We start from the raw sequence: 22,985 nt of genomic DNA, 5'->3' as shown, positions 1-22,985 counted from the left end.
CACCATTTTTCGGTCCAGAACTGTTAACGTTTAACAATTCCACGTAAGTGTGACCCCTCACTTTCAATGCTAGAGTCCCGCCCTAATGAGCCCATCGTAGGGAATAAGTAGATTAGGACAAGAGACTAAGTTACCTTATCCTCTTACAGAAGATCAAATATAGAAACGCGCAAAACTGTCATCCTTTAGGGGGACACTCCCAGGGTGCCTTGAGACGATGCGCAATAACTTTATTCAACCCACCGAGGGATATGCTGTCGCACTTCCCGCTCCTACTTACTATGAACATTCTCTCCATCCACCTTGATATTGACCTATAGAAACACCATCCGTTAGGGGGACACGCCAAAAGTGCCTCGAGGCCGAGGGTAGATCTCACGGTGTGGACTATTTAGGAGAAACGTGAAAGGTTTAAGTGAAGCATCTTATGCCCCAAGTACCTCCCACTGAATGTTCTACCTAGGGGTTCATTAACCTAGACAATTCGGCTATTGATTTTAGTCTAAGTTGTCTTTGTAAATCTCTGCTCATAAACAACGTTTGTCTATGAAATATGAACAAGTTCAAGTAGTCACATTTAAACACTTTAATGGACTTTCCTTAACTTTCATGCATGCATCAAATCTATCTAATTCACCTTTCTTGGTAAGTTTACAGGTAGGGGTGTTACGTTTCAGTCAACTTAAATACCCCAGCCTAGACAGAACCCGCCTTAGACAAAAGGTCTCTTATAGATAGATTTGCTACACTTTAACCATTTATTAGTCAATTTAATCCTATTAAACTGAGTAAAAGATTAAAGCCTTAGGGTTGCTAATCATATTAGAACCTTGATCTTAGGTCTATGTGATCCAAGTTTTAAATATTTTAAAACCATGAATTAAACCTAAGTGAGCATGCATGTGTTTTTTTATTTCTTTAAGTTCTAATTTCTCTTTAACTTTTAAAATAAACAACTAAAAAACCATTGCGCACAACAAGGTGTTTATAACATTTATAAAGTAACCTATGTGTCATGCTTCATGTAATGTCCGGTCATTACTATACATAACTTTTATATATATGCGTAAGAACCAAGCAAAACATGCTTTCCATTCACCTTTATACTATAACAATTATAATATAAAGATGATGGATGTCAATGCTTTTTATGCATGCATAAAATAACTCTTATATTATATGATGCATGAGCATGCTCTTACATAATTAAATCATGTTTCTCTAAATTATAACATTTACAATAAAGAGATGATGCATGACCAATGCATAACCTAAGGTGGGATTTACTATATGTGCATACCATATGACATATAAAAAACATACATCACATGTAATAAACCAAGGATTAATGGACCGGGATGAGCCTTTACAAAAAAAACCGGAATGAAATAACCTTATCTATTACATTTTCCATCGAGCGAACCGATTCACAGGCAAACCGAGTCTTGGCCTGCCAGGAGGACTTCATTGTTTAGTAAACGCCGAAGGTAAATGATCGCCCAACGCGCACAAGACGATAGGTGCATAAGCTAAACGAATGCTTAGACGACAACGAGGCTGCGAAGCCTGATCGTCTAGGCGATCGTTTAATGAGGTGAAAGGTAAATGATTTACCATGCATTGCTAAGCGATCGTTTAGTTAGTTATTAAGTGATGAAGCTTGCTGAGCTAAACGATCGTTTAGTGCGCGCGTGCTTTAAACGATACATGAACATCTCATCATCTATACGACCCGATACTCAGCCGCTTACCCCATCGTCTACACGATCCGATCAACCCTTGATCGTCTCCTTTCCTCGAAGAACTGCAACCCTTGCTCCGATCTTCTTCACGAGCGACTCAAGAATCAAACAGACTTTGAATTACAGACTCGATAACGATTAATAATGCCAAAAACACAGGGATCTTTAAAATCAATCGAAAATGTAAAAGAATTAAATCAAATCGAGGCTGACATCCCCGAAAAACATCCATTAATTTGCATATCCACAACAATTTAACAATTAAACAAAACAGACATGCACCCACCAAGAACGTATATGTGATTCGTTGCAACAATGAAATTGGAATATCAAAACCTGGCTCTGATACCAATTGAAGGAACTCTTAACGAAGAGCGTCCATGAGCACATTCAGATCTTTCCGATTTCATTGTGACAAAAATACAACACATACATTCTAACAGATAGTTATTCAAATTAACACTAATTAACAACATGCTTTGATAAATAAAACATAAGGAATTAGTTATCATACCAGTTGAAGACTCTCTTTAAACATCAAACTCAAAGTAGCAGAAGAACCTCTACACGAACTCTATCGCCTAGCAAATGAGTCGGCTGCGACAGCACGATCGTTTACACAAACGACAGCAACACGAATAGTCACCAACAAGAAAGCAGTGAAGACAACACCACTAGTTAGAGCCCTTGGTGTTCTCGGAGTGAGAATCCAAAGTGTGGTCTTTGGTGAATTTGGTAGAGGTAGGAGGAAAGACAGATCGTGTAGACAATAAGTAAGTGGGAGAGAAAGGGCTATCGTATAGTAGGGATGCTTATCGTTTAGACAGAGCTACACAATCATGATGGTTTTACTAAGCGATCGTCTAGTAAAATGTATACGATCGTTTAGAAAATGCGGCACGCTATGGGATTGTTTAGGAAAGCTGAGCGATCGTTTAGTGAAAGGCGTGCGATCGTTTAGACGATGAAACATTATCGTATAGGCTCTCAAGCTAGGCGATCGTTTATGTTTTCACACCGATTGCGAATTTTCGAACCCTTTGCAAAATGAAACCAATTTTCATTTTATTCATCAGTTACCATAACCAAATGTGGCTGCTCCCACTAACGCACGATTGAAGAGAATAATACGACCAATTATCTCATAATTAACCAATTTAATAATAAATGAATATAATCATTTTATATTCTTACCCTATAGTTTGATATCACATATCTACTATAGTAATTTCTCCTCCACTTGATATAATCATATTTATATCTAATTTTCTCCAAAATAATGTATCTCATACATTTTGCCAATTATATCATATATAATTAACCAATCAAATTATATCATATATAATCAAACTCCCTCTTGTCAATTTGAACATTTCAAACAGACCCAAATACCAATTCTCGACTTTATCCAAGCTACCTAGGGGACCTAATGGACCTGTGGCTCGAAGCTCCAATGGTACGTGAATAGCTGACTAAACTCTTTAGCCACTAGATTCACCATCCGTTAACTGTCAAGCATTCCACTAAAGACCAACAGCTGAACTCTTCTTACCACAGATATATTTCTATGTCCATCAGATATAACCAATCATGAGTACGATGACCCTTTACAGATGCTCGTAAGTACAGTTGGGCTAATTTACCGTTTTGCCCCTGTAGTTACATCTCACTCCTTAAGTACCAGTTATTCTTCTAATGAACAATACAACATAGTCCAACTATGTGTGAACACCTCTCGGGCCAAGAGAAGGTGTGTGGCGCCACATCATTCAAGCCCTGGAATCAGCCCTTAAGGGAGCTATCTATCTACTTGCCCCTGCTTCGGGGAAGGAGTGAATTCCATCTTGTGTAGTTGAGTTCCCAGCTCTCAAATTAGACGAATCCCCAAAATTGTAGGTTTGAATCGACGACCTGGCCACTAGCACCCATACAAATCAAAGGATCGCCCTCAATTGTAGGAGTTTCTAACTCACTCAGGATTGAGGTCATGTTACCTATGGTCATCCTAGTGAAGTGAAGTCTCTGTCATGAACGTGTTATATAACGAGACATTAACACTTCGTGGTCAAGTCTTATACAAAATCTTTGTACAGGATGCCCCCGCTCGCATGTCCCCTACACGAATGATCAGGATCAGATCATCTGTGACAAGTCACAACACTTTTGACCATTCCACAAAGCGGGCCACATCCGTAACGTTACCAGGATAAGGTTTCCCTTCTCTATCTATATACTACAGACCATTTTGGTTATCACTCAAGACATGATCCACTTGTATGTTACCACATACATGTTTAAGTTACATACAGATAACCAGGGATTTTATGTTTATTGGTTTGTGGTAAAGCAAATAAAACATACAACTGAGCAAAATCAAGATGTGAAGTAAATATTATATATTATACAACACAAGCATTCATACAAATAGTTTACAAACTACAAGACACGAGACTTTAGGGCATCAACCTCAACACTTCGTGGCTTTGTTAAGCTTTTGATGATCCATGCAAATGCGCCACCTAGTCATTGTTCTTGTCAGGATCAATTCATTCTTCTCATTAGTTACTACTTGATACCCTCTTTCTTGGGCACACATCGAATTGGACTAACCCATAAGTTGTTGGTAATAGAATAGATCACTCCAGCATCTAACCACTTGATGATTTCTTTGCATACAACTATTGGGTTATATGTCCTGAAACTCGCAGTTTGTAAAGTTAAACATATTATATTATCAATAAAGATGTTATTCAACATTACTTCAATAAAGTTTTTATTGAATCTATAAATTGCACTTATAAAGTGTAAATCCATTAAACTAAGATCCATGGCTATTATATGAATGCTTGAACTTTATGTGGAGACATAAAGATGGATCAAGTTCGAGTAAATAGCCAAAACGTTCTATAGTATACGAATGAGGATGAGTACCTTATTTTGGTAACACTATTGGATGCGGCCTACTCTGTAGTTGTTACAATTTATTGTAAAGTTACTACAAATGAAGTGATTCTCATTGGTTCATGTATTGACATGAGGAGTAGAGGCGTTCTATGCAATGAGTTTGCGTAAGATCGGACCAAGAATAAGTCACTCTTACTTTATAATATTGTTTACTATTTAAGACTGAATATTTTGCTTAGATGACTGAGGTAACTCGATCTTACCCCTGTAAATATATCTTGCTCCTTAAGCTCCCACTGATCCTCAATTGAAAAATTGATTTATAGTCCAACTTATAAATCATAACCCTCTCCCCATTGTTCAAGACTAGGCATCAGCGCTTAAGAGAACAACCTATCTGTTAACCCTAAATCAGGTAGGAATGGATTCCATCTTGCAAAGCTATGTCCTCAACTATCTATCCGGTCTTATCCCCAAAATGGAAGGCTTATTGAGCAGTGTTGTTGGACTACGTTCACCTATGCAGATCAAAGGATAATCTGAAATAAACAAGAGTTCATAGTTAGCTCAGGATTAAGATCGAGTTACCCTAGGTCATTTTGTTTTTTAATTAGTCAGTTTTAACAAGAAACTGTTGTTATAAAGAAAAGTGACTATTTCGAGGTCCGGTCTTATGCAAACTCATTGCATAGGATGCCCCCACTCACATGTCTCCACATGAATGATTTTTAGATCATATTATTTGTATCAGTATACAAAATGGGCCGCATCCAATAGTGTCACCAGGATGAGGTACCCAATCTCATCCATATACTTATAAATCATTTTGGCTATATACTAAAACTTGATCCTCTTTTATGTTGTCACATAAAGTAAAAGTATTCATATTATAGTCATGGACTTGTTTATTGGATTTTCTTAAAAGAATGCAATATTGACAACCATTTATTGTATAAAATATTCAACAATATTTTTATTGATAAATAGAATATGTTAAAAATATTTACGAACTACGAGTTTAGGACATCACATTATCTTGACCTAGATACACATATTTTAAACGCGACAGTAATGGATTCAGTTCATGCTCTAGAGGTTCAATTATTGATGGCCTAAGTGGTCTTGACATTTCATACTCTTCCGCTAAGCTTGTTGTTTCTACTATTGCAACAATTTTTTTTTTTTGGTTATTTCTTTAGGTTCTTATGGTTATTCTTCCTGATCTTTGTCAAGAACAAAATCCTACAGATTTGACAACAAAGCATCAAAATCGTTCTTTTCGGTTGTTTTCTAAGGTTAACAAAACACCCATCGTCAGGCATGCGTTCGTCGGATGGAAGGTTGGAATCAAATTGAGAGAAGATCGTTTGCTCAGAATCAAGAGGATGAAGAAATAATGAATAATTTCTATTTTTCAGATCCGTAACTTCTAGTTTTTGTAAAAGCAAATGAGAAGAAGAAGACCAACAGACAAAAAAACATTTGGAAAATTAATCCTAAATCTGAATAATGGCACAATTAAAATCCTAAACATTTTTATTTTAATACAATTTATTTTCAATCATTTAAGGTTTTTATGGTCTAAAAAAAGATAAAAACAAAAAGAAATAAAAACATTCATTTTTTTCAAGCGAGCATGGTTGCCCAAGCCTGAGCCCGACCATCCAACAAGACGGACAGTGGCGATGCACGTATGGGAAAAGACCCTTTGCTCCCACTCTTTCCACTTTTGCAAGTCCCTAGAAGTGGTCATATATAATATATATACACACACACACACATATACACCCTCTAATCACTCTTTAATTCTCTAATATGGTACAAGTGAAAAGTGCAACTCCCATGTCCTTTTGTAGGCCTTGGGTCTAAGGTATATGTCGGTCATTTCCAATAATCCTCAAGAATGACCTACAAGTATTAGAAAATTAAAGAAAGATGGAAGTGATTATGAGCAATGGAATGATGGTAAACTTAAGCATCAATATCTTGTGATTAGAATTAATGCATAGTGAAGTAGGGCAACAACTACATTCATCAAAGTGAATTACCTCTTAAACTTTTTGGAATTATGGTTGAAATCCCCACAACACGTTTCAATCCTTTTGATTTCTCTCTTGATTCCATGATAAAATAATGCATCATATTCTATTTGGGATATTCACATAAAACTTTGAGTCGTCGTGAAAGCTCCAGAAAGAGACCCTCAAACTCTTTCATAGAAGGCAGCCTGCACTTTTATTTTCACGTTAGATGTTTCATCAAGTCTATTGCAATAGACCACTCAAAACTGAGCTATGAAGACTTTACAGATTATCCATCAAGTCTAGTGCAATAGACCACCCAACATAAAGGGCTATGGATCACTCACAAATTATCCATCAAGTCTATCGCAATAGACCACTCAAAATAAAGGGCTATAGATCACACTAAAGGTTTGAGTCCCATACTAGTTGAAGATTCTAGGATTACTCTCTTTGTCAGGCCTTCAGTGAGAGGATATGTTAAATTCTTCTCAGACCGTACATACTCCAAAGAGATCATTCTTTCCTTCAACAATTGTTTCACAACTCTATATCTCAGGCGAATATGCCTTCTTTTTCCATTATATACACTGTTCTCAGCAATACCTATGGCAACTTATGAGTCACAATGTAGAGATATTGGTACAAAGGCCCCCTACAGTGACATGTCTCCTAATAGACGTTTTAGCCACTCTGCTTCTTTTCTAGCTTCGACTCTAAGGTGGATCGTGCTATACATGTTTGTTTAGCTGATTTCCATGAAATAACACCCTTACATAGTATAAATACTATCCACTAGTGGAAATTATTTCATCTTTATTGGTCACCCAGTTTGCATCACTAAATCTTTCTAACACTGCAGGAAAATTGTTGAAATGTAGACAAAAATCCATTGTACCTCTGAGGTACCTTAGCAAATGACGAAGTGCTGTCTAATGATCTTTATGAAAGAGTAAAACAATATGCAACGGAAGTATCAAGGATCCATAAGCTTTCTAATTCACTAATTTTAGCAAAAACTAAAGCATGCTCTTCTCAAAAAGTTTTTCAGAACATACCTTTGATGCTCTCCAAGAAAACGTCTGTTCAGCTGCTGTCTTCACTTGTTATCAACGTGAACCACCTCAAAGTCTTCCCTACTATGCTCTTGGAGCTTTAGGTAGAGTTGTGGGACTCAAGAACAACTTGAAGATGTGAAGAAACTAGAAAAAACTCACAGCAACCCGACTGAAGAAGTCAACTTCTTCTTCAGAAAAATTTCTCTCGAAATTCTGTATTATCTTTTTTTTCTTCCAAAAACTCCACTCTTCTTTATGTATAATAGATGAACATGTAAAGAGATGGAGTGCATGGCTTCAGCTCATGCTTGGAAAATCAAAGTAGAGAAGATAATGCATTTTGTGTGAGCATAAAGATGATGATAATGGAGAAAACTCTTTTTCCATTTTGTGAACCATGCAAACGAATTTTCATTTTCTTCTTAAAACAAAAAATGATTTTAAATCATTTTAATTCAAAATTTGATTTTCTTAAATTAATTTCATAAATTAATTTAAATAATTAATTAATTTAATATCAAATATTAAATTAATTTTGTTCACAATAATCATCTTTATATATTTAAATCATATTTAAATATTTATTCTCTTGTTCCGTTTAATTTGAATGTTTCAAATTAATTTCTCAAGCTACTCTAAAGCTTATCCATTTACGAGCTAGTAAGGAGACCTCGCAGACCTACAAATCATGGGCTCCAACGATTCGAGATTAATCGACTAAACTTATTAGTCCGATCTAACCCCCATTCGTTAACTAATGGGACACTCCACTATAGCCCATAGTTGAACTCCCCTCATTGTAGGTATATTATGTCCACTTAATAACCATAATCAGTAAGTCGATCCTTCACAGGTTGTTCGTAATCACAGCTAGGTCAAAAATACCGTTTTACCCATGTGACTACATCTTGTTCCTTAAGTTCCTACTGATCCTCTAATGAACAATTCTGATTCATAATCTCTATGAATCAAATCCTTTCTCTATCATGAGAAGGCAGGGTTTCGATTATTCAAGACCTGGAGTCAGTACTTAAGAGAACAACCTATCTGCTAACCCTAAATAGGGTAGGAGTGAATTCCATCTTGCAAGGCTATGTCCCCAACTATTCATCCAGTCTTATCCCCAAAATGGTAAGCTTATTGAGCAGTGTTGTTGAACTACTCTCACCGTTTGTAGATCAAAGGATAATCCCGAACAAACAGGAGCTCATAGCTAGCTTAGGATTAAGATCGAGAGTACCTAGGTTATATAATAAATGAAATAGTCAGTTTTAGCAGTAAACGGTCATCATAAAGAAAAGTGACTATTTTCGTGGTGCAGTCTATATGCAAACTCATTACATAGGATGCCTCCACTCTTATGTCTCAACATGAACGATTTGTGGATCACATCGTTTGTAGCACCTTACAACTTCTTGTAACAACTACAGAATGGGCCGCATCCAATAATGTTACCAGGATGAGATACCCAATTTCATCCATATACTTATTAGACCATTTAGGCTATATACTGTCAACTTGATCCTGTTTATGTCACTACATAAAGTTACAACATTCAGACTATAGCCAAGGATTCATTTATTGGATTTTCATAATAAGATGAAAAATCAACAAGTCATTTTTATTGATAAATAGAATGTTTAACACGAACTGCGAGTTCTAGGACATTCCCAACACTTTATTAGGGTTATGAGTATGTCTACTCAATCTGCTTATAGCATATGCAACATCGGGTCTTCTATAGCTCATTGAAAACATAATACTGCCGATTATATGCATATTCAGATTGAGTGATGCTTTCACCCTTATTCTTGTTAAGACTTATTCTAGGATCATAAGGTGTTCTTACAGGTGTAACATCAAAGCTGTTGAATCTCTTTGGTAATTTTTCAATATAGTGTGATTGACATAGAGAGAAACCATTATTTATTTATTTATTTATTTTTTTAAATCTTAACATCAAGTATCACGTTTGCCTCATCTAAGTCTTTCATTTCAAATTGTGAGGATAGAAATAACTTGGTATCATTAATTATATCTATGTTTTTACCAAAGATCAACATATCATCAACATACAAACATATAATCACACAATCAGCTCCAAACGACTTTGAGTAAACACATGTGTCAAAACAGTTTACTTTAAAACCATTGTTTACCAAATTGTTGTTAAATTTTTTTATATCGTTGTTTAGGAGCTTGTTTTAGACAATAAAAAGATTTAGTAAGTTTATAGACCTTATTTTTTGACCAAACATCAATAAAACCTTTAGGTTGTGTCATGTATGTTTTCTCGTCCAAGTCTTCATTGAGGAATGTTGTCTTTACATCCATATGGTGTATTAGAAAGCCACGAACTGTAACATAGGCTATCAAAGCTCCAATAATGGCTATTTTAGTCATAGGTGAGTAAGTATCAAAATAGTCCTACCTTGTTTTGTGTATATCCTACAACCACTAGTCTATCCTTAAACTTATCTATTGTATCTAGTCTCATTTTCTTCTTAAAGATCCATTTGCACCTAATGGGTTTATTTCCTTTAGATAGTTCCACTAATTCCCATATTTGATTCATAATTAAGGAATCTAACTCACTCTTGATTGTCTCTTTCCAAAAACTAGAATCTACTAAGCTTAAAGCATCTTGATAGGTTTGTGGATCCTCATTTATTAAGTACATGCAAGCAAATTGATTGTCTACTTTATCTGAATTTTCAACTAGAAAGGTAGTTAGAACATCAGGTCCAAAATCCTTACTAACTCTTTGTCTTTTACTTCTTCTAGGCTTTAATTCAAGTGTGTTATTAGGGCTACAAAGAGGGAGTTTAGGCATTTAATCGATACTTAAAGTACTAATAGTTTGATTATTGAGTGAATTATCTACTAATTTATCACCGGTTTTAATCATGGGTAAAACATGCTAAAAATACAGCATCTCTATATTCACAAAGTGAATTATCACTTAAACACATAAACCTATATGCAGTACTATTATTTGCATAACCGATGAAAACACAGTCAAAAGTTTTAGATTCTACTGTGGGTTTCTTGAATTCTAGATATGCTACCTTGGTTAAGCACCCCTACACTCTCAAGTAATCCAAGTTAGGTGGGTAACACTTCCACATCTCGTAGAGAGTCTTATAGTTTTTTGTGAGAAACCCTATCAAGAATAAAACAGGCAGAAAGCACAGCTTCCCCCCAAATGTTATCGGATAATCCAACTTAATAACATGGTATTCATCATTTGTTTTAAACTTCTATTTTTCCGTTCTGTTATGCCATTTTGTTGAGGTGAATACGGCATGAATGATACCGTTTAATTCAGAATTCCTTTTATTTTTTAACTTGTCTTTCACATTTAAAGATTTAACAAGGTTAGCATTAATTGAGTTAATCGATAAAGAATTCAACTTATCCTTTTGCTGTTCGCTTCTTTAGTGTGCATGTGACTAATCAGCTCTTGCGGCGTCAGATCTTTCTTTTTGTGCTTCAAGTGGTTACGTAGTCACTCCAAGATGGTGAAAATTTTTGCTTGAAGAATCTGGCACATCTTCACGCCTTCAGACAGTACATTGGCCACTAAATTTTCATACTCGTGAACCTGCTTCATCATCGATTTGTCGTCTAACATCTGGAAATATAGCCATTACTGACTACATATTTTCTTCTACCTGCATCATCGCCTCCATATATGAATTCCAAGGTATTCCACATAACTTTTGTAGAATTTTGGACGACGAACAGATCAAATAAAGAATCTGTTATATGGTTGAATAGATGGCCATGAATAGTTTTGTTATCCTTGGAAGACGTCAAATCAGTCATGGCAATAACATCTTGGATTTGTTAGGGTTATCCATGGTGAGAATGTAATCCACCTCCATTTGCTCAAAGAAGATCAACAACTTCTAGGACCACTGACCATAATTAGCTCCATTGAGCGACTCCAACTCCAATAGATTAGGAAGAATTTTTCTCATTTTGGTCGACATTGGTACTGATTTGCTTCATTGAAAGATCCAGAACCTATTCATTGAACAGTGGAAGCTATTGCCTTCAAAGTAAATTCAGCATGACCGTGGTGCAAATCGTTCTTATCAGTTGCTCCCAAGGTTAACATAATATCCACCGTTAGACGTGCACTCGTCAGATGGAGGCTTGAAATCAAATTGAGAGAAGATCCTTTGCTCAAATTCAAGAGGAAGAAGAAAGAATGAATAATCATTGTTTTTCAGATCTGTAACTTTTGGTTTTTGTAAAGTAATAGAGAAGATGACCGACAAAAAATGGTTGGAAAATTAATTCCAGATCTAGATAATGGCACAATTAAAACCGTAAATATTTTTATTTTAATATGATTAAGTTTCAACGGTTTAAGGGTTTTATGGTCTAAAAAAAAGATAAAACAAAAAGAATTTTTTCTTTTTTTTTTTTCACGAGCGCCATTGCCCAAGCCCAAGCTCATCCAACCAAACTACAACAATAATGCAGGTGAGAAAAGGCCCTTTACTCCCACTCTTTGCACCTTTGCAAGTCCATAGAAGTGGTCATATATACATCCTCTAATCACTCCTTAATTCTCCAATGTGATATAAATGAAAAGTGTAACTCCCATATGCTTTTGTGGACCTTGGACCTAAGGTAATGAAGTTTTCTTAAGAGATCATTTTGAATAAACAAAATGTCCTTGAGGTGAGGCTCTGAAATAAGACGTTTTAACTGCATTTATAGAAGACTCTGAAGATGGATTACATACAAATCTCAGAAAATGAATTTCCAAGCACTAAATTTAAATTTATATTATGCGCATTTATCCCTCTTCTTTTCTTTTTTCCTCCACTCCCTCTCTCTATCTCCCCCTCTCTCTTCTTAAAATGGGCTGAACGAACAGGAATTGAAACAATAATTACTTTAACCGAAAAAAGACTATAAAATAGAGGAAAATTGAGGGTACACATTCAATCCATTTCTTTCATTTCTGTACTGATGATTCCGAGTTGAACCCAGAAACTATCTAGTTTTGCACTGCCACTGATTTGTCTTTGAACAATTTGAGGCTAAGTGCATGAAGCATTGCCCTCGAGTACTGCCGAGAAGACATTTTCCAATCCATCCCTGTCGTTAACATTGCCTTGAACTCGTTGTAACTGATTCGACCGTCCTACCAGCCAACAAAGTCAAATAAAATGAGTATTGCGAGTTAAAGATGTGCTTGATTTTAACTTTCCAAGTGTTTAATTTTAAAAATAAGTCATTTTGGGCAAAATTGAAGTGTTTGTCAACCACTTAAAATAGCTTTTGAAATACTTTCAAGGTATATTATCACCTTGAGAGTTTAAATAAAAATGACTCTTTTGAAAAGCATTTTTTTTTTCTAATCAATCCAACCAGGCTGTAAGTTTGAGACGGCTTTTGAAAATAATTATGAAATGATTTTAAAAGAGAAACTATGTAACCCTTGACATTATAAAAATTTTTAAAATTAATAAGCTAGCAATCCTACTAGATTATTACTCATTGTGTGAAGAATAGGCATTCTAGAGATGGATACCTTATCTGAGTCAACATCAGAAAGGATATCTTGGATCACCTTCTCACTGTCATCCATTAAAGCTTCTCTCAATTCATCATATTCAATGTACCCATTTTGGTCCTTGTCAAAGAAACTGAAAGCTTGAGCCAGAAGCTCATCAGTGCTCATCTTTCTGAGATGAATGGACATTGTCGCAAACTCCTCGCAGCTTAGTGTTCCATTTCCATCCATGTCCGCCTTATTCATGGAGAAACAGCCTCGTTAGAATAGTAGAATGATAATTTTGACCTCAGATATTGGGTTTATATAATGCATTGTTTACCGCAGTTCTTCATTTATCAATTATAAAAAAGGGTTAGTATAAATGCTCAATCTTCTTATTTTAATCTGTAGAACCAAGGGTCCCAACAAACGAGGATCCAAAGCATGTGGAAGCATTGATATCTAATCTATTACGAACCCAATGAATATTTTTACAGAAAGTAAAAACCATAGTGCATTGTTGAAAGCGTTAAAATACACAAAACACCAATTTTTCTAGAAATATCAAGAAGGTGATAAACAAATATCTCAATTTAATCAAAATATCCTATCCTGTACTTGAATAATGTTTTTTGGACGTCCAAGGAACTCAAGAATTTTTTTAGATTTGGTTAGACTCAATAAAACTATCTAAGATTCTTGGACTGAAAAAGTCTAGAAACAATATATAGATTTTTTTCAAGAATCCAACAATCTTTTCGGTATAAATAAGAAGCTTGTCCTCGCATTATTTAATGCAAGCAAGTGAAGGAAAGGAAGAGGGTAAAGGTATACAGAGTGGTTTCTCTCAGAGTATCCATCCAATAAAATTATGGCAGAGAAGTTTAGATTGGGCAGAAACTTACAGCATCCATCAACATCCGCACATCAGGATCGGGAAGAGCATGTCCAATCATATGCAAACCATTCTTCAACTCTTCAAAAGTCAAATCTCCATTTTTGTCAGTGTCCATCATATGGAACATTCGTCTGATCCCATCCATTTGCTCGTCTGACAAGTGGTCAGCCACAACCTGGACCCAGACAAGGATATTCATCATCAACTGACAAGTTGTTGAAGAGGGAATTTAACTGAATAATGTATGTTCAAGTAAGTGAGTACGTTCACAAACTTACCCTAAGTACTTTCTTCTTGAACTTATTCATCAAAGTGAATTGCTTTATCCTTATGCCGACATTTTCTCCCAGGGAGACATTACGAGCCTGGTTTTTGTTTTGTATCCAAGGATGTTCTTCATGTAATAAAAAACCATGATCAGATAACTAAATTTATGATTTACGTTTTAATCTCATCTCTTTATTTCTAAGTTCTGCATGAGCTCTATGTTTACTGAAAGAAACAGAATCACATGGTGAAAACGTTAAGTGAGAATGAGACAAACAGTAAATTATGCTTCAGCTCCAGCTTGTGCAAACAATCTATCTCAGCACGAACAGACCAATTTCTTTACTTGTTGCCTACTTATAAACATATAGATGCTATAAAATTTTGTATAATAATATGGAAAAAAGTCATTTTCATCATCATACATGGCGAGTCCGTTTCAATCTTAAATACTCAAGACTTGTAAGTGGTGGAAATTAGCACCTACTCACGATCTAGTTAGAATAATACATGGAAACCAATCAATAAACCACTCAGAAATCAACAACTAAAACAATCAAAATCAAACTTCCGAAAATGCCAAAATCCAAACGACACAAAATAAATAAATAAATAAATAAAATAATAATAATAATAATAAGTAAAAAATAAAAAATTGAAACAAGCCACAAAATCAACTAAATAAACAAGCATCCAAACCCAACATAAAAATATTCAGATCTGGTGAGAGAACATCCAACACAGCTGGAAGAACCAATTTCCACAAAAAACAGTATCATCCAATCATAAAAATGCCAAAACCAACCTCAAAGACTTTACTTCGGGTGGGCCATTTACTTGGACCAAAATATCTATTTGAAAAATTAATTTATTTCTAGTACTTTTCCCCTTAAAAGGAGGCTAATCAATAATAAAAAAGTATATTGGTATCAAATAAACTCTCAGTTTTTTAATTATTATTTGATCGATTGATTTTATAATCAATTAAATCTTTGATTACCTAAAAAATTAATGAACTGAGTTTGAAGACAATCTTCAAATTGTTTCTAAACATTCTTGGAGATCAATGTCAATGGTGACCCACGTGGTGTAATTGCATTCTTTCTGAAAGAGATGTGCTAATTTTGTTTTTAATTTGAAAATAAGCTTGCAATTTTTATCTGTCAACTTTTCAGCAAGGAAAAGCCCAATCTAATTGATGAAATCTATGAAAACCAAGTTGCCAGCTAAAATATTAAAGACATGTATTATCAGGAGCTACAAGAAAACTCGCTGTTTTTAGCCCTATAAACAAAACATAAGGTGTTGTGGCGCTTCATGGGATTCAAGCTTAACCAGAGAAGGTCAATTGTTCACTCGTTTATTTATATTTATTGAGATTATCCTTGGAGAGTTATATTTTTGTGAGAACAGTTATAATTCTAGAGTGGTTTAGTCTCATATCATTGGAAAAAAGAAGATTTCAAAGCTGCGATCCATCAGAGAAAGGGAGTTCTTGGTGTGTTTATATACAAGGAGGGCTTATGTGAAGATCCACTCACTAAAGAAGAGAGACAATAAAAAATTGCGATATTCAAAGAAAGGAGTCAGTTTGCCACTTTTGCGCCAGTCAATACTTATTATATGGATGTTGGTTTGAGGAAACTGAGCCACATTAAAAGAAATTTTATGTCACTCTTCCTCCCTTCTCTACTTTTTCTATAACTACTCAGCATTCCACTATCAATGTACAATTCTCACGGACAAAGTAATCAGGATTCAGGAATGCTGGAAGACAAAAGTTCAACCTTGTTCATTATTTTGATTCCAAATTACTTTTCTATTTCCTTTTTCAATTCTTATATATTGTTACAAAATCCAACCACCCTTCAATGGCTCACGGCCTGTAATCTGCATTTCCGATCCTTTCTATTGAGCTTTATTTAAGACCTACTGATACTCTGCTCAAGATTTGGAGGAAAAAAAATGCAAAGAAGGATATAATTGAAATAGATTGGGAATAAGAGTCCATACCAAGTACTTCTTCAACAGTCATCCGACTATAAGGATTTGGATCAAGCATCCCAATCACAAGTTCTTTTGCTTCCTTAGAAACCTTTGGCCAAGGGTCCCTCTCAAAATCTATATCACCCCGAACAATAGCATGTGCAATGCCTTCCTCAGATTCTGCACTAGTTATAAATCCCAATACAACATTAACATGCCTGAAAAAATTGCTAAGCCACTTGATTTTCTTATGTTTAAATCAAATTTCTAACATTTGTTGTAATCCTAAAATTTACATGAAAGACCATTTTAATCATTGTCATTGCCTTTTCAATAAATTATTTAATAGCAAGTTGATATAAGCACATATTTTAATGAATAAAATTCTATGTAACTTGACATAAGCACATATTTTAATCAATAAAATTCTGAAATGTTTTAAAACAGATGCAGTCCGTCCGACACCAGATTTTCAAATGAATTTATATTCTTGTTAAATAATTCATAAAAAAGTTAACAGTAAGGATTAAAATATTTTTCTTTTCTTGAAAAGCTTAGGGATTAAAATAAAACATTTGAAAGTTGAGGTTTTCAAGATTTTCAAATAGAATATTTAGGAACCAAAATAAACGAGTATGAAGTTGAGACTAAAAGTAAGACTTAAGACAATCTCTTAAGAAATAAACAACCTACAAGATGCCACTCACGAAGAGACTCACCTGCCCAGAAAGGAGGAACTCCGCAAAGTAAGATGTAGAGAATAACCCCAGCGCTCCAAACATCAATTTCAGGTCCATAGCTGCGTCTTAAGACCTCTGGTGCCATGTAATATGGACTTCCAACAATTTCACTGAATCTCTGATCTACCAGAAGAGATCGAGGAAGTTGAGATGAGAGGAGAAATTTGATTCATGCAGTCAGAAATATGACCGAGTACTAAAGAAAACTGTAAGTATACCAGGTTCGAAAAATATGGAAAGACCAAAATCAATTGCCTTCAGTTGAGAGTTTTCACTTTCATCTGCGAACAAGAAGTTCTCAGGTTTCAAATCCCTATGGATTACTCCATTTTCATGGCATACCTGAGACAGAACAAGAAAACGCTTAAAGTAATGACACCATCAATCTTTCACGCACAAGGTCTAAAATTTCTCAAGAAAATTGATCGCATGAAGAAACGCCATTTTCAAGGACAACTTCCCCAATGTTCATTCCAACAAACCCAATTAGGCCAATAGGTCGTAGTACTTCTACCAAATTCAGATGCTAGAATTACCAAATTTAACCAATATTTCCATAACAAACATGAGACAGAAATGGCCTCAAACGAATGCAAATAATACCATTTTGAAGAAATCAGCAAGCAATTATAAACCATACAAAACAAAATTCCAGTGTAATTCAAGTCATATACCTTGCAAATCTCAATAATGGTCTTGGTAACGTCAGCCGCCGCACGTTCAGTGTAATGGCCTTTAGAGACAATCCTATCAAAGAGTTCACCGCCCTCACAAAGCTCCATAACAAAATAAACCGCTTCATTATCCTCAAAAGCCTCCTTGAAGGTAACAATATTAGGATGCTTTGGCAAATTTCTCATAATAGCAACCTCTCTACGAACATCCTCGACATTGATCTCAGATCTCAACTTGCTCTTCGAAATAGTCTTACACGCAAAGGTCTCGCCAGTTTCGATCTCAAAGCACTGATGCGTGATCCCAAACTCCCCCCGGCCAAGCTCCTTCCCAAAGCGATATTTCTCGAAAATGTTGTCGCCGGTAGATTCATTGGAGAGAATGGAAGCGGCATGACGAACAGAGGACTTGCGGACAGATTCGATTAGGGCATGATCGGGAAGGGGCCTGACGTCTCTGGTCCTCTTGGAGAAGGATCCGGCTGATCTGGCTTGCACGGAAACGCAGCTTCCCATGGGAGGCGAAGGAGATGAAAAGGGCGGTGGATTAGGTCATGCAAGTCCGTCCCATGGGAGGAGAGGGGGAAGGGGATGGAAATGGAGATGGGGATGGGGTTATACAGAGAAATATTGTTGAAGCGAAAATTACAGGGAGAGAGAGAGAGAGAGGAGGAGGAACGAAGGGGAAGCTATGGAGAAAGCAGTTGGAGAAGAATCCGTTAATGGCGATTTGTGGATGAGGTCCCGCCATTTTCTTAGGAGTCGTCGAAAATACCGTTAATGGAGAGAGTCTTTCTTCTCTTCAGTCTCTCTCGATTCCAACTTTCCAACAGACGCATACATACCTCTCTTCTTTTATAAGTAATTCCCTCCTTTGTTTTTTTATACGAAAATGTCGACGTTCATGAAAATAAAAACTTCAACAAAATTATTTGAATGTTTGATATTGACCTTTTATTGTATTGATCCATCTCTTATGTCAATGTTGAAATTCATTTAAAAAATGTGAACATATTTGTAGAAATTTAATACAATATCGATAAGAAATGTAACTTTTTTTTTCCTTTTTTCAATTAAATCATACCAACTTTTGGAAAAAATTTTAACTATGCTTCTCCAAACTTTGGAATTCATGAAAATAGAATGAAAATTGATGTGACGACGGACGCGTAAAAATTGAAAGGCATAATGACTAATGTTTGTGGGTGGATTCTGGAATCAGGGATAGAATGGTCAACATACAACATTTGAAGAGGAGAAGAATAAGACCAAAAGAGAGATGGGCTTGGTCAACCTCGGCAGCAACCCAAGGTTGTCTGGCCCCAACATAAGTTTGGTAAAAAAGGGATGAAACCCTAAAAGTGGTAGGTAAGAATGTTGGACGGGTTGACCTCGACCTAAAGGGAATTCCTTAAACAAGAAGCCCAATCGAAACCCTAATCAAATAAGAAATAGGAGAAGGGTCAAAACTTATAAATAAGACAGAGAAAAAGGTAAACAACAAGTTCTAAAATCAGTATCAAATTCTCTCTTCTTCTTCGAACCTTCTGACTTAAACATCGAAGTGGTTGTGGCTTACGCTACCACACCAGTATTTAAGTTTCGCTTTGTTTGCAGGCGAGCTCTTTTCTCTAAAGTAATAAATTTACCATTGTTGCCCCATGGAGATCAAATATGCTCACTTGGTAAAAATTTGGCATCAACAGTTGACACCATTTGTAGGGAAGAATACTAAAAAACAATCCTAGAAAATCTTTTTAAATGAGTCAAAGATGCATGAACATAAATTTCGGCGAAGATGAGTCGGACCAAGAATGCCACCATTAGCGATTTCGGAAGGAAAAGGCTCTTCGGCCTTGGCCAGAAGACCAGCATGTGAAGGACAAATATGACTAATTGAAAGCCAATATGGATGAGATAGGATAGGATGTAGCACGGTTGCTCAAGGTGATTGACCAACAAGAAAATCAACATGGCAAAGAAGTCAAGAACGAACTTGTACGCGATTTGACAAAAGGAAAAGAGTCGATTGTAGAAGGTATGGGGGAATTTCATTCTCGTCATATAGGATCAGAAAGGCTCAGAGCAAGGTCCAGCAGACAAACGATAGAGGGATAATTAAATTTAATATCAAATATTAAATATAATATTACACCTCATCTAATATTTAAATATTTTAAACTCTTTAACTTTGTTTAATTACGATAAAATTAAACGTTTCAACTGTATCAAATATAATTAATAGAAACCCTAATTGAATTTGAACATTTCAAATTCTAAACCCTAATTTCAAATCTGATCAATTTACTCAATTTACTAATCCAATTTACGAGCTAGTAAAGGGACCTTTGGACCTACAGATCATGAGCTCCAACAATTTGCAATTAATTGGTTAAACTCTTTAAACCGAATTAATAACTATTCCTCTGCCACACGAACGGACTGAAGGATCTCATATCGAGAGTTCCATGAGCGTGTTCAGATCGTTCTGATTTCACAGTGACCAAAACACAAAAGATATACATTCAACACTAACAGTTATGCACATAAATCTAATTATCGGCATGCTCAGAACACAATAAATAACAGGGAAGACTCTCTTCGAACTTCTGAACCCCAAGTAGCAGATCCCTCCAACAACTTTACCAACCCTCAGCGGGAACGTCGACTGCAACAGCAAAATCAATACGAACACGAACACTGCAGCGAGGACAACACCACCACTAATGAACCTCGAGTATTCTCGGAGTGAAAACCCAAAGGGTAGGCTTTGGTGAGTTTGGTAGAGGATGGAGGACAACGATTCGTGTAGACGATAAGCAAGTGGGAGATAATTGATAACTTGTAGAAATACAAGTATTTATGCTGCTTTATTTAGATATTGCGGCCAAAAGAGAGAAAAACTGCGTCAATTGTATAGAAATTAGCTAAAAAATGCAAGAATTATAAATTGTCGTCAATACACCCACTGACACCATTGCGACGGTAGAAAAGAATATTTCAAGTCTGTTTTGCAGGAAATCAAGTCACCGTATGCGTTCATGGCACAAGAGAAAAAGATTAACGCAGCTACGTCGCATTGCGCCAATGGGCATTGGCAGAATTTTTCCCATCCATGCTCTAACACAACACTTGTAATTAAGTTTGGTAGTGACGTTGGCGCCAGAAAGAACCCCATTTCCATCATCATGTCGCCATTCTCTTTCTTCTTTGATGGGCGTCCCTTGGCCAACACAGGCTCACTGCTTTCCGCTTTTGCTTTGCCCTTTTCTTTTGCCAATGCAAGGCGGGATCTTTATTTCTGTCTCTTTTCCCGTTCCTTGTGCTGTTCTTCCTTCTCCACTCCGTAATTTCTTTACTTTTCTTTTCTCGAATGCACTGAACATTTGCTCTGTGCCTCTTTTCCTTCTTCTTCTTTTCTTCCTCTTCTTCTTCTTCTCTCATTTCCCTTTCAAATTGCTCTGAGGCCAGCAATATGCGTTGTTCTTCCTTAAGCCTTATTCTCTCTTCTTTTACCAAGATTGCGTTATTGCGGCGCACTTCTTCATCATGTAATTTTCTTCTTATATCTCCTTCTGCGATGATTTTTTGTGCTCGCAACATCTTCTCTTATTTTTATTCTTCCTCTCTTCTTCTCATTTCCTTCTCTTCTACTGCACTTTGCAAAATTGGTGGGTCACTTGTTGACCCTTGCGGTGCATTCTCCTTGCGACGTTGCATAAGAGGGGTGATGTTTGGATCCTCTCCATCATCAATTGCAACCGTTCTTATTTGCGTTGATTCCTCTTCAAGTTGCGCTGATTCTCTTCATTGCATTGACACCCCCTCATCCACCTTTGCGGTGGTTAATTCTCCGTTGACTTCTGGGCTCTCAGTCCTCTTTCTCTTTTCTTCCTTCTTCTTCAGGCGCTTCCCTTCTCGCTTGCGTTCCCTCTTCTCACTCGATTTTCTTTCTTTCTTTTTCTTCCTTGGTTGGGCTTCTTCATCTCTTTCTGCCCTCTTCTCCTTGTTGTTTTTGTTCTTCTTCTTCTCCTCAGCTGTTTTAGGCAGCTTCTTCGCTTCCACCTCCTCCAAAGCAACCCTGATGGGTCCTTCATAGGATTTTGTTTGAACAGTTTCCTTAGGATCCGAAATGGTCAGAGCGCTTCTCCGCAAAGCTTCTTCCATCTCTTCTTCTGAAGGCAAGGGTTGATTAACGACTCCCGCTTCAGGTAGCCCTCCCTCCTTCTCCATATTACTTAGAATGCTCCCGAACACTTATCTATCGTCTCTTCTCTTCTTTTCGCTTTTAGATTATAGTGTTGGGAGTGGGGCACTCTCCGTGCTCTGCCCCTCTCTAATTTAGAGTGGTCTGGCTGCTAAAGGCTTTCGCCTAGGTTTTCCAGCGATTCGTGGGATGAGTTTTGGCTGGGCGATGAGGTGGTGGCTTGCTGCGAGGAATGTCGCCTCTCTTGTAGTGATTTGGGCTGGTGAAAGTGATGAAGGTAAAGAGAATGAATGGGAAGATTGATCGGCCATGGCTGTAATGAGTGAAAGAGTTGGGAAAGCTCTTAGGATTTAGGAAGAAAGTTTGAATGTCTTGGTATGCCGAGTGATAATTTATAGAAATACAAGTTATTTATACTACTTTATTTAGATATTGCGGCCAAAAGAGAGAAAATATGTGTTGATTGTATGAAAATTAGCTCAGAAATACAATAATTATGAATTAATGCAATTACACCCATTAACATGGTCAAGATGGTAGAAGAGGATATATTTACTCTGTTTTGCAGGAAACCAAGCCAAGAGTCAAAGATTTTTACCTATAAATACCCCTATAGAATTCAGAGAACATATACTGGATACGGGTATAATTGATATGAGGGCTAATTGCTGCTAAATTATTGAGAGAGAGGCTGAGCTGAGTACTGATCGGAAGAATTCCAGGAAGACAAGAGACAAGGTCGAGAGGTACTCTCAGTGCTATTCTGCCAGATCCCCGCTGCGAAGCTCTATATGTCAGATTCAGATAAGGCGAAAGAAAGCTGCGAGTATGGCAGATAATAACGACAATGTGGTTCCCGTAGTAAATCAAGAGGCTATTAGGCCAACGTAGGATCCTGTTTTCCTGGCTGTTGACCGCAACATCCCCATGAGGAATTATGCGGCACCTAACCTGTATGATTTTTCGCCTG

At 36.4% G+C, this 22,985-nt stretch overlaps 2 protein-coding genes across 2 annotated transcripts; both read right to left on the bottom strand.

Annotated features, from left to right (window-relative positions):
* Positions 1-12,429: 12,429 nt before the first annotated feature.
* Positions 12,430-18,324, bottom strand: LOC120069372 (calcium-dependent protein kinase 24). Its single transcript, XM_039021117.1, has 8 exons — positions 17,809-18,324; positions 17,353-17,476; positions 17,114-17,257; positions 16,422-16,574; positions 14,420-14,535; positions 14,149-14,316; positions 13,280-13,498; positions 12,430-12,889 (listed from the first exon to the last, which is right to left on the bottom strand). Exons 1-8 carry the CDS (start codon positions 18,322-18,324, stop codon positions 12,743-12,745), a joined length of 1,587 nt encoding a protein of 528 aa, XP_038877045.1. The 3' UTR covers positions 12,430-12,742.
* A 3,291-nt stretch (positions 18,325-21,615) lies between these two features.
* LOC120069377 (protein PXR1-like) lies at positions 21,616-22,041 on the bottom strand. Its single transcript, XM_039021122.1, has one exon. It carries the CDS (start codon positions 22,039-22,041, stop codon positions 21,616-21,618), a length of 426 nt encoding a protein of 141 aa, XP_038877050.1.
* Between the last annotated feature and the right edge of the window lie 944 nt (positions 22,042-22,985).

The sequence above is a fragment of the Benincasa hispida genome, unplaced genomic scaffold (genome assembly GCF_009727055.1).
Source record: "Benincasa hispida cultivar B227 unplaced genomic scaffold, ASM972705v1 Contig373, whole genome shotgun sequence".
Lineage (NCBI taxonomy): Eukaryota > Viridiplantae > Streptophyta > Magnoliopsida > Cucurbitales > Cucurbitaceae > Benincasa > Benincasa hispida.
Note: the sequence above shows the minus strand (reverse complement) of the source record. Positions and strands in the feature narration are given on the sequence as shown.

Excerpts from the sequence above, each read along its gene's own strand:
- LOC120069377 (XM_039021122.1), bottom strand. The coding sequence starts at position 22,041 with ATGGAGAAGGAGGGAGGGCTACCTGAAGCGGGAGTCGTTAATCAACCC.
- LOC120069372 (XM_039021117.1), bottom strand. The coding sequence starts at position 18,324 with ATGGGAAGCTGCGTTTCCGTGCAAGCCAGATCAGCCGGATCCTTCTCC. Across the intron at positions 17,477-17,808 it reads CCATTATTGAGATTTGCAAG|GTATGCCATGAAAATGGAGT; the intron begins GTATATGACTTG and ends GTTCTGTCTCAG. Across the intron at positions 12,890-13,279 it reads CTGATGTTGACTCAGATAAG|GACGGTCGAATCAGTTACAA; the intron begins GTATCCATCTCT and ends GTTGGCTGGTAG.